Source organism: Lissotriton helveticus, chromosome 10 (genome assembly GCF_964261635.1).
Source record: "Lissotriton helveticus chromosome 10, aLisHel1.1, whole genome shotgun sequence".
Classification (NCBI taxonomy): Eukaryota; Metazoa; Chordata; class Amphibia; order Caudata; family Salamandridae; genus Lissotriton; species Lissotriton helveticus.
The window spans coordinates 267,807,587-267,820,406 of NC_136071.1; the positions used below are offsets into that span (position 1 = coordinate 267,807,587).

Consider the following 12,820-nt stretch of genomic DNA (forward strand, 5'->3'; position numbering starts at 1 on the left):
GCTGCGTGCCATTTCACTCGAGCCACGGCGGCTACTACTACCCTGGGTTGGGGAGTCCCCTTGCAGGACATCTGTCAGGCAGCTACGTGGGCCTCGCTGCACATGTTTGCTAAGCACTACTGCCTGGACAGCCAAGTCCGGAGAGATGGGTTTTTCGGCTGTTCCGTTCTCCAGGACTTTCTGGTGTGATCTTGGTTTGCAGACCCAATTGCTGGGGTATCTATTCTAAGGTAAGGAATCTAACACTAACCTGTTTCTTTCAGATGCACAAGTTACTTAACTTCGGTAACGATATATCTGTAAGAAACAGTAGTTAATGTTAGATTCCTACCGCCCCACCCATCCTCCCCCCTCTGCGAACCGATATCTAGGGTTAAGGTATTTCCCTTTGAGGGCCCTAGTTTCATGGCACCAGTGTCTGTTTCTTGCATGGCTCTGCGTTCCTAGCGCAGAAAACTATGTACAGAACTGACGTCAGCGCGTGAGGGCAGCGAGTAAGTACTCCGACGTCATCCCGGCGATCACGACGGCGACAACAGACGCGGAGCTGCAGACAACTCCTACCGACGCGCAAGGGTACTGCTGACGAAAAATCTTTCCGGATCCAGTCTGATGCCTGGGGATATTCTAAGATAAGGAATCTAACACTAACTATTGTGTCTTACAGATATATCGTTACCGAAGGTAAGTAACTTGTGCTTCTTGTCCGATGTCCCCATGGAGCTATTACGGATTGGCACGTTCTTTGCTACAGTGGGAAGGATGCTAAGGAACTATAGCTCGCAAGTGCATGTATATTAATCGGGCTGCACTAAGTATGAACTTGTATGAACTCAAACATAAGCCCAATGACTGGCGGACTTGCAGACTTCTCATCCCGCCTTTTTTCTCAGTTGTATTATAACTCTGGGCCACATGTACCCATGTATGCTCTGCAGGTTGCATCTCACGCTAGTAGATCACTCTTTGCTAGGGCTCACACTGTGGTGCCTTAATTTTTTTATTGCTCCTCTTACAGGGTGGCTGTGCTTAACTCCCGTTTTACGTGACAAATGCATTGTTTCTCTTTCATGGCACTTTTCACTTTGAAACATATGTGCACGTACTTATTTGCAGACCTGGGGACATGCAGATTTGTTATCGCCAGGGACTACATAGCGCTGTTCCTACTGCCTCTTAATGCCCTTTTGTCCCAGCTGCATTTAGCTTTTTGCTTGCTTTCTGGCACTTTACACTTTGAACATTGTCTTAATATTCTTACCTATTGGTATGTTGTATCTTTTATTGATGGCACAATGTGTCAGTCAAAGGGCAGACCACACTTCAGGACCTATATTCTGACAAAGGTCCATACCCCTACCAAATTCACCCTAAGTTAGCAGGCCATGCCCAGATGTAGGTCCCTTGCTCACTTTTCCACTGGATTCAAGCTAGCCGGGCTGATGAGGGGTGTTACCGTTACAAGGATGCTTATTTCTGGTCCAAGGAGGACCTGGCCTGGCAGTTCGGGCTGGACTGTTCCCATGAGGCACAGAGTCAAGTGATTTGCATATAGCATGGTCTGAACTGGAGTGGCTTAGTGAGCTAAAGAACGATGATGGATTCAACCCAGATCTTTGACTGGGGGTGAGTGTCTGAAATGTTTCAGCACTCCGTCCATCATATTCTTGTGTTTGCTTTGTTCAAATAATTTAATACATTTTACTCCATTTTTCTAAATTATTTTGGGGCTTTTCTTGTGCTGTGTTTTTACTTCATCACTGTTTGAAGTGCTGCATAAATATATTACACATTGCTTCTAAGTTAAGCCTGAATGCTTGTGTGCCAAGCTACAAGCGAGTTGAGCACAGGTTAATTTGGGGTTTGTTTGTAATTAACCCTGACAGGGATTGCGGTTTCTGCTTGATTAAGGTTTCACCCCCCTGAACCAGTAAGCCAATTATCAACAGGCACTAAACTTCCTTTTTACATTATATCTTAGGGACTCTTAGACATCGAATCCAGTGAAAGTCTTGGTAGAGACTGGCCTGAAAAGTCCAGGAAAAATGCTAATTCGTATGTTTGAAATATTGGCTTTAAAATCTTCTCCGTTCTTTAAGGAGAGATCTTAAAACACATAATAACAGTTTTAGTACATCGGATCTTTCAAGGATTCACATTGTTGAAATGTTTCCTCTCACCATACTGGGAATTTCCGGGACCCAGAATTAACAGATCAGTGTCCTATTCACTTCAAATAACATTGAAGCATGCATAGTCTACTTCATGCCTCATATTATGTAACTGCAAACAGGCACGTAGAGGAAGGGACCCAGAGCTGCAATTCACCATAAAGGCAGAGTGGTGCAGATTTTCTTTCATAGTCAATCTGACAGCTAGAGAATCCTCACATCTCTACTTCTCTGGGACTTCTTTCACTTTGTTTTGGTGGTCTTCACAGTGTTAGGCATCTTTCTCACTTTTATCTATAGGTGGTAAGCATTTTTAAAGCTTCCCCCCACTGTCCATTTTGTATTTTGCAGGCTGAGCCCTTAACAATCTTCCTGTTGGTTGACACTCCTAGGGCTAGACCTATATTTCAGCCTTGTCAACCTGTGGTGCCAGGAAGATTTATTATGACAACCCCATATGAAACGAAATGAAATGAAATGAATGAAGGTACTCATATAGCGCATGACTGTCACCCTACGGGTATCCTGGCGCTTAGATTGCAGAAACCGTTGTAGCAGTGGAAGCTGTCAAAGATACAATCTAGTTTTCGCTCCTAGGGAATAGCCAAGATTTCAGATTCTTCCTAAAGCAGGTCAGTGATTCACTTTGTCTGAGATTCTGCGGCAGCTCATTCCATAATCGTGTAGCTACCACACTAAAGGCTCTGCCCCCCATCTTAGATTTCTTGAATCTAGTAGCCGTGATCAAGTTAGCACTAGAGGATCGGAGTTCCCTCCTGGGATTGTACCAGGTGAACCTCTCTTGTAGAGGGGCGGGTCCCAGACAGTGAACCGCTTTGTAAACAATACAGAGAGATTTAAAGCAAATTCTCTTCTTAATGGGCAGCCAATGAAGCTCGCTCAAAGCCATGGCTGTAGAGGACCTGCGCTGTCTATTAAGCACCAACTTTGCTGCCATGGACTGGACTCTTTGCAACCCCTGCATAATATATTGCTGTGCACCTAGATATAGAGAGTTACAATAGTCCAGTCTGCTTAGAATTATACTCCTAACCACCAAGGAGCGATTTTCATATGGGAGAAGTGGGAGAATCTTCCTTAGCATACGTAGCAAGGAGAGGCAGACTCTGATCGTTTTGTTTGCCTGTGATTCCATTTGGAGGTTTCCATCCACCCAGACACCCAGATTGCGCACCGTTTTTGCAGAAGGCAGTGGTTCCTCCTCAGGGGTAAGCCTGAATTCTGTTGGTAACGGACGTGACACTCTTGTGGCCGGGCAGAACACCACTTCTGTTTTACCCCCATTGAATTGAAGAGTGTTTTTCCTAAGCCAACCAGCTGTCTGGTGCATGCACTCCTGAAAGGTGTCCATGGACACAGCTTGTTTCCCTTCCAGGGAGAACACCAGTTGAGTGTCATCTGCATAGTTGACTAGGTCAATTCCATAGGATTTAATAATGGGGAACAGGGGGCGCAGGTAGATATTAAAGAGGATGGGGCTGATCGCCGAGCCCTGTGGTACTCCGTGATGTACTATGGTTTTGTCACAGGAAAAGGGCCTCATAGACACCGCCTGTTGTCGTCCTGACAAGTAGGATTGGAGCCACTGTAGGGCCCTACCTTTGACCCCAATACTCTTCAATCTTTCCACTAGCACTGTATGACTCACCGTATCAAATGCGGCTGACAGGTCTAGTAATACCAGTACCGAGGAGTTCCCATTGTCAGCTCGCATTCGAAGATTGTCAATCACTGATGTCAAGGTGGTCTCAGTGCCTTGTCCTGGGCGGAAGCCAAATTGGTCCTTGTCCAATAGCAGATTATCCTCCAAATAACGTGATAGGATCTAACTGTGACTTTTCCAGTATTTTGATAGGATAGGGCAAGAGGGATATGGGTCTAAAATTCGATGGAGTTGTAGGGTCCAGAGAGGGTTTTTTTAGCCGAGGAGTCACCACTGCCTGCTTCCATACATCTGGCACCTCTCCTTCCTCCAGAGACTGACAACAGATATGTCGCAGCCAGGGAAAGGTTCCCTGGCCAAATGACTTCCAGATTTTATGTGGAAGGGGGTCTAGGGGAGATCCCGAAGACACGCTTTGGGCAAGATGGTTAAAAGAGTCCTCCGTAGGAACGTCAAAGCATTCCAAGGAAGTATCGACAAGGACCTCTTCATACATCCTCCTGGCCGACTCATCCTAAATGCCTAATGTGTCTTCGCTGATCCAAATACGTGTCATGGAGATGTATGATCTGCCAGACAACCAGTCATAGTCCCCTGAATGCAGTGAAGGCTGCTCCTATTTTAGGGTGGGGTGCAACACAAACTCGGGGGAGGGGTGAGGGGAAAATATTTTTTTTAAAACACTTACCTACTCCTACACCTTTTACCTTGGTGCTCCTCTCCCCACGCTGGTCAAGCTGCACAGGCTCTCAGGGGGCAATCACGGTGTTGCTCTCATCCTGGTAATACCTGCATGAGAGCAGTCAGTGATTGGCCTGAGCAGGCTGACTTGATGCTCCCTCAGGCCCACTCCCGCTCGGATGCTTGTGTCGAGGTACCGACGGACAGAGCGGGGCCTCCTTCTCCCCGAGTGGGTGCCGGGTGAGGTGAGGCACACTCCCACAAAAGGCTGGGAGAGACCGTATAATTGGAGTTCCACCAGAGAACATTTGGGCTCAAAGCATCTGGTAGGATCAATCCATTATAACAGTACACAGTCACTAAATGTTAAATGCAAATCTTGTTTTCACTTAAATTGCAGTCGCTATTTTTCACTTGGTCCTGAAGAAAGCTTGGACCCACTGTCCATCTAGCTGAAACATGTCGACCCTAACACACTATGCCACTATATAGTTATTATTTAAGACTATTTGGCGTTGTTTTTAAGTTTGACCCTAGAACCATATCTATTAAACTTATTTTTGGTCTTAGTAGTTAATTTTACCTTCACTTTTCTTTCACATTTTTCACCATCACTGCACTCCATTAGCACTACCTGTGAAGCACTGTGGCTCAAGAAAATATTTCCAAAATCCATCTCCGCATCACCACTAGGTGCGTTGGTTGAGATCTGGATTTATGATATATCTCCCACGTGACGATACTCCACCAGATGGGTGGGCTGATGGGAATTGTTTATAAGTCCAGTGCTATCACATCTGTGTTCTTGATGGACTCTTGGTTCTGGATCTGACACTACACACATACAGTTCTGTGGACCAGGTTACTCCTTGTTGTTTCGCTAGCCTTTGGCTTTCCTCCAACCTCGCTGTTTCAACAGAGCTGGTTAGGAGAAACAGGAGTGCGCATGTCTGTTTGGCTCGCCTAAGACGTCCATCCAAACCAGGGCCGGACTGGCTACCGGGCTTTCCTTAATTAACAATGCAAAACAAATGTTTTAAAATGTAAGTTTTAAAGCTATTTGTTTTGCAATGTTAATTTGGAAGCGCCTGCAGCTCCCCAGCAATAAAATCGTCCCCTCTACAGTGAACCTGGGCCTCACCCTGTCACCCCTGCAAAAAACGCCCGGTAGCCAGTCCGGCTCTGATCCAAACTGACATGCATACTTACAAGTGCCTAACACTCCTCCCTAAACCATGACGCTCAACAGGATGGCCCTGGCCCCGCCCACGCCCTATCCTTGGCTGGCAGTAGTGAAAAATAAAATGATAATTAAGTGGTTTTATTATCATTTTATTTTTCAGTAGGGCGACTCTCCTCCACCATAACGGAGGAGCCTCCCCTGCCTGAATGATAGAGAGGTAAGAACTTTGTGCATTCTGTGTGTACTGTCACCAATGCTCCATGTCGGCTAAAAGAATGCTCTCCGCAAAGGCTGAGAAGCTCTTGTCTTCAGAAAATATAAATAAATAATTGTGTACTGGCATTACAACATTGAAGACATCTCTCCGTCCAGTTTATAATTTTTCCTTCAAGACACTCTTTAAAATAGTTTTAATGTTGCATTTTCAAATCATCCAGTACTCTATGAATGAATGAGTGCATCCTTATATATAGGGGCAGTTATTATCTAGGGCTATGAGCTTATAAAAGCATGCAGGTAAATGAGAAAGTCAAAACACTAGAAAATTGACAACAAATAGCAGCGGCTGCCTCCACAAAACTCCAGTGATGGGGGAGGCGGGTAAGGAAGATATAATTTTTTTTAAATGCACCTGTCCTGCTGCTGATGCGTTGGTGCTCCTTTTCTTTCCTTATGGTGTCCCAGCAGTCCCTGGTAAACCTGCACTGGCTCTCCACCGAAGCCAGACGCTGCTCTTATTGCATGAGAGCGGTGCCAGGATTGGTCTGAGCGGACTCGCTTGACTCTTAGACAATGCCTTAGTGCCTGTGGCATTTCTCCAACCCAGCTGTGCAACACAGCCGGGTTGGAGAAACCTAAGTGCGCATGTCTGGCCGGCCTAATTCGGCCATCCAAACTGACAAGCGCACTTTACAGTGCACACTACCCCCTCCTCTCTACCATGCCTGGCCCCACCCCACCCAGACTCCCTGGCTCAGTCAGTCAGTGGAAAAAAAATTATAATTTTGTTATATTATCATTTTATTTTCTGCTGACTGACTCAGTGTGGTGACACTTCTCCGCCATTACGGAGGAGCCTCCCCTGACAAATAGCAACTCCATTTTTAACATCTTGTTAGACTAAGTACGTCCACAGTGCTCTAGCCAACTGAATGCTGCGCAGAAAGATTAACAAATATACCTAAATCACATTAACAAAATATATTCCTCCTTTTTCCCCACTTTTACCTTTGTAGTGCTTCATTCAAATGTGTGTTAATGTACTCTTAAAATAAATCAAAAATGTTAAATTCTGCACCGTGACATTTTACATAATCACACCTCAACAATTGTCTAAAAGCGCAAAGCTTATTGGCTTTGTTACTGCTTAACTTACTTAAGAGGCCAATATATCATATGAGCACTTTCATGTATTCGATTGCACTGACAAACTGATATTGTGTTTCTAATCTAAACAGATATTCAGGAAGACAGCAGTTCAGCCCTGCCGGGAGGTACAAAGCAGACGGAATCTTGGAGACGGTGAGTTGTGCAATTATGCTCTCAAAGTAACTTTTAAATGCGAGACTAACTAGGGAGGATATGTATGCAAACAGCTAGAGCTGCTGACCTAGGAACCTGTGGACCCAGGTTTGCATCCCATTTGGCTTCCCTCAGTGTGATTCTTCGCAAGTCACTTAGGGGCACATGCATCATTGAAAATTGCATTCGCAAAGGGTGTAAATCGCAAAATTCGGCCGTTTGCGAATGAAATTTCATTATTTGGGATGCATCACAATTTTTGTACTGTTAGCAGTTTAAGAAATCGCAAAATTGCAATTTCTTAAATTGCGATTGCATTTAAGGAATCTCAAATTGAGATTCCTTAAATGCAATGCAAGCGATTTCGGGGAGCAAATTACCATGAGTTGACCTTTATGGTAATTTGCAAAAACTTTGAAAAATGCACTAAAGTGGTTTTTTACAAAGTTCCATTTTGCACACACACATGCCCTTGGGGCATGTGTGTGTGTGTGCAAGATGTATTTATAGGTAGATTTCAGGGGTGCAACAGGGTGTCCTTTTGACAACCTGGCACCCTTGAAATTGCATTCTCAATTTGCGATTCTCTAATTGAGAATCGCAAATGAGAATGTCTTCCCCTTCATTCCTATGGGCCTCTAGGCCCATAGGAACGAAGGGGGAGGTATTCCTTAATTGTGATTCGCAATTTGCGAGTCGCATTACGGAATTTTAAGAAATCGCAATTTTTTTAGCGATTTCTTCATGCATAGCCTTTTGCAATTCCTTATTAGCGAATCCTTATTTTTCGCTAATAAGGAATCGCAAATGGCATTTTTGATGCATGTGGGCCTTAATCTCCCTATCCTTAAAATGCAACTTAAAATGAATTAACTGTATTTAGGTATTTCCACCTTAGGGCCTGATTACAAGCAAAGGCATTATTAATCGCCCCTGATAAATAACGATTCCACAGGGTACGTCATTTATTAGGTGCAATAAATAATACCTATTACGAGTTCATGGGACTGACGTGGATTTTGGTGTTTAGTGCACCAAAATCTGCATTGTATTGTATGTATCGTATTTTTTCCCCTGTTAAATTTCAACAAAGGTTGAGTAATTTAATGTATCCGATAATTATCAGATGCGTTAAATGCCTACAAACTTCTAATTCCGACCCATGTGTAAACTGTACTTTACTCATGGGTCAGAATATTACAAGGAACTCATAATCAGGACCTTAATATAGACAATCTTGTAGATTGTCTTCCATTTCCCAGTGCTTAATTTGTAAAATAATGAGTGCCAGTGGCAAAAACTCTGCTCAGAAGCCCACGGCCAATACTATTGAATGTCAGCAGCCCAATACCAAGGCTGTGTCCTCTTGATTCAGCTCATGCCTCTTTAATTCAGTACCAGACACTCCCTGCTCCTTCTCACTCTTGCAAGATCGGTTTCTCTGTCTTTCTCTTTCTATTTTACAATTTTCCTGGTAAACATCTGATATGGAAAAAGTCAGTTCAGGTCCCCCCAAAAAAAGTAATGGGGCCCGCCATCGGCAACCACCGGCTCAAATTAGGCACTGCATTCCCCTATAATGTACAGCACTCAGAGCCAACTTATCGCTATATAAATGCCAATGTGTAATGATTACAACTCCATCATTATCAAAGTTATTGTAGTGTGGAATGTTTGGTGTGTTGCGTGATGAGTATCATGGGTTACATTTTTTGTTTCTCAAAGAACAGCGTTCTATTTACTGTAAAATAATGTCTCAATTACACCTTTCAACCACACCCCTCGCAAAACTGAGCCATTGACCCGGCGCATCAAGACATTTGCCTGGGGAACCAGGAACTAAGGGTGGGAAACCCCGTTTAATTTCAGACCCGATGCAATTTGGCCCAGGTGCAGAGTTAATAAAATAAATGAACCTGCAGGAAAAAAAGAACATATTTTATTTACTTAATGTAAGTGGAAAAGCTCGGTTTAAAAGGACTATCCAGGAAAACTCAAAATATCAATTGATTTCCAATAATATGTGTGCAAGCTTATTTGTGATTTTGTGTGTATGTGTATTGTAAGAAATGGGGTTATCCAAATCTTCAAGGGGGTAGCACGGACCAAGCGGGCAGGCCAAACTATGGAGGACATGTGAAGCACTCCCGCAGTACCCACAGGCAACACACCAGGCACAGCACAAAAGAGGCAGGACACCAGTTTGAGTTGGAAAAAGATACGTAGTTTAGTAGTGTTTCCAACCTGCAAGGCAAAATAAAATGCAAAACAGTAGTGTCACAACAGGGCGCCAATTGGCGCCAGAGCCAAGTGTATAAAGGGGGGATTATTTACATGGGAAGTAAGGGCTGAGTCTATAAGTCCATGCTGAAAGGAAAAAGGATGGGATCAAAATAACATTAGATCTGGGGCCAATCTGGTGGGGCCAACTCAGACTCTCATCCTTAGGGGAGGGCTGTAATTGCAAAATATCACATTAGCATAGATATACATCATGCACAATATCGCTAACCCAACCCCTGTAAGGGAAAAACATCAGGGCTTCACATTACATCATAAATAGGAGCACCTGTAATAAATCAGCACGGCTGGCCCATTAACCTGGGGCATAACCAAGGGCCTGGAATAACACGTCAGGCCAACCTATTGACCAACATTAGGCAGAACATACCTCACCCAGCAGTAATATCCGGTAGGGGCCCTCCTCATAGACCAGGAACACCTGTAAGGAAACAGCTAGGCTCCCTCTACCATCAAACTAGGGGTATCAAACATCTGGGTGTATTGGCATCAACTCTTCCCGGGTCACCTTAGGGAAACAATAACCCATGGGGCCCAGAACTAAGCATAGGGCAACCACTCCCTGGGACCTAAACATGCATTTTTGCATACACACAGGATAACTTGCGTTAACAAAGCTCGCAATCCCTAGGGATTAATCCTACTTATAGAAACATCCCCGGCCTCCACTTCTCCCTGTGGGGGGTTGCCCAGTCTAGGGGACTCCTGTGTACCTTCAGGGCCAACATGGCCAGTCCCGGTGTCCAAAAGAAGAGGGGGGGGGCGAGCACCGACCCTGTGCCCCATTGCCTTTCCCACCACTCCTACACAGTCCAGCTGTAGCCCCACTCACCAGCTGCTCCTGGACTCTTTCGCCTAGGGACCTCAGCAGGCGCAGGGCTTCACTGAGGAAGGGCAGGCACCGACAATGTGCCTCGATGCCCCCTCCTCTCTCGCGACTATAGCCGGGCCCCCCTTTCCTCACGGGGGCCTGGGACTTAAAGGTAGCCTCCGCGAGGCTTCAGGCCCCAAACAGGGGCTCTCTTCAGCTTCGAGGAGGAGGGACAGGCACCGGCAATGTGCCTCGAGGCCCTCCCTCCCCTCAAGCCTCGGGCCACAACACTCGGGGCACTCCTTTCTTACGGAAGTACCTGGGCCCCTCTTGCTCACGGGGGCCCGGGGGTTCCAACACGCCTCTGGGCGGCCCAATCGGGGCTCCCTCCTCCTCACAGGAGCCCCGCAGTCTCTCTGCTCCTCCGGCCGCCTCAGGTCAGGAGGCGGGGCTGGCACCGACAGTGTGCCCCGGCCCCGCCTACCTCACCGGTCCCTCGCGTGGGGGCACAGACCGGCGGGGTGGCCTCCCGCTCCGGTCGCTTCTCTCGGGGCTCCCTTCTTGGCACGGGGGCCCCGCAACGGCGCTTCACCTGGGTCCCCCCTCCATCACGGGGACCCAGGGCTTTGCGTCTCTCCTCGCGGCCTCCTCAATCCGGGCCACAGACCGGTGGGGTGGACTCCCGCTCCGGTCGTTCTTCACAGGGCTCCCTCACGACCACGGGAGCCCCGCACCGAAGCTTCACCCGGGTCCCCCTCCTACCTCACGGGGACCCGGGGCTTCGACTCGGCTTCTTCCTGCCTTCCCGGCCGCCCGGGCCGGTAGCCAATCCCTACGCGGCATTGGCGGGGGCGGGCCGATGACGCGGCCGAGCGCCCCCGTCACGTGACGCGAGTGCCGCGGCCCCAGGGCCTAGCGCGGCCCTTCCTTCACTTTGGCGGCCCTCTCCTGGCACCGGGGGCCGCCGCGACGATGCCGAACACGGCGGGGTCTTCTTGGCGGCGCCGGGCCGCGGCGCTGACGACGGACACAATAAGGGGTAGGCTCCCTTTATTTAATTATTTATTTGGCGGTATTCACAGCGCGCCGAAACGAGGGTTGGCTCCTCAGTAAATGGCGCTATCCTCGGAGCACAGCTCCTCCTTTGGCCCACTCAGCTTCCAGGGCCAACAGTACTCCGGGGGCCACACCAGCCCCACGCTTCCACACACAGCGCTATGCAGGCAGGCTTTACTGTACTAGGGGGCCACAACAGTCCCAGGGCCCAGCGCTTCGGGGCCTCACAGCACTTCAGCCAGCAACAGTCATGGGGCACAGTGCTTTAACAAGTCACAGTCCCTCGGGGGCACAATCCTCCCCGGGCAGCTCCTTACGACTCAGCAATTCCACAGGGGCCACAGCTTCACCCTGGGGGGGCAGACAGTCCCACACCCGCTCCTCAGGGGCACACTCCTCACCTCCTGGGCGCTTCTTCCTCGCAGCACTGGCGTAATTCCCGGTCCCCACAGTGTCAGGGACCTGGGTAGGGGCCCTCCCTTGTCAGGGGCCCAGGGGACAGTAGAGTAGGGGTTTTTAGGGGTGCAGGGCCCAGCTCACAGGCCCATGTGGCGGTAGCTTCACGCAGCAGGTCCCCTCTCTTTCTTGTCCCAGCGCTGACTGACTCTCTGGTGGCACATCCCCCTTACTTATACCCTCCTCCCAGGCAGTGCCAGAACCTTCTAGAATGTTGGCATAACTAGCCTAAACTGGCTCAAGCGGTGGGGGTGAGCACCCTGGGTGCCAGGCTTTCCCTCCAAATGCTAGGGGTAGCTGGGTAATAATAGCTAGACGGCTGACCTATGGCAGTACAGTGGCAAAACCCATGGCCATGGCATCCATTTTAAACACAGTACATTTTAGTCAAGTGCATTTTAAAAATGGGGAAATTTACAAGTGCTCACACCATTACATGACATTACATTTTTAACAAGGTGTCTCACACCACTCATGGCCTATACAGGTTTAATCCCATGGGGGAGACATTTCATATTGGAGGGGCAAAAGCGAAAAATTTGGGGGGAAAAGGCCAAGTCCAACATGTATGTAATATGCTCAAGTCCTTCTTGAAGGTAGATCTTTCCTATATCAAATATATAAAATAAAGAAAAAATAAATAATGTGATGTAGTCTTGGTAAGAGTTTATGTTTGGGGTGATAACTGTTATCATCTACAATATATGTGAAACGGTGTTACATTCATGTCCAGTCGCAAAAGAGTCGATAGCAGCCAGCAACGGTGAATAGGAAATCAGGGGATACAGGGAAAACCCTTTTTAACCCTATGTTGACAGGTATTAACATATAAAATATCCTGAGTACAGAAATGTTAAGTTTCACATTTGATTTCGCGCAACGTTTTTCATCAAACACGAGAAAATGGTCTTTTGAGGCACTTTTACAAAGCAGTTTGTATTGCTGCTAAGTTAAAC

At 47.2% G+C, this 12,820-nt stretch overlaps 1 protein-coding gene across 4 annotated transcripts in view; it reads left to right on the top strand.

Annotated features, from left to right (window-relative positions):
* MINDY4 (MINDY lysine 48 deubiquitinase 4) overlaps positions 1-12,820 on the top strand; it is a 638,720-nt gene that overhangs the window by 428,717 nt on the left and 197,183 nt on the right. For all 4 annotated transcript variants that reach the window (XM_078665290.1, XM_078665287.1, XM_078665289.1 and 1 more), the window contains exon 11: positions 7,177-7,240. In XM_078665290.1, the coding sequence (XP_078521416.1) occupies positions 7,177-7,240 (64 nt within the window). The remainder of the gene's footprint in view (positions 1-7,176; positions 7,241-12,820) is intronic.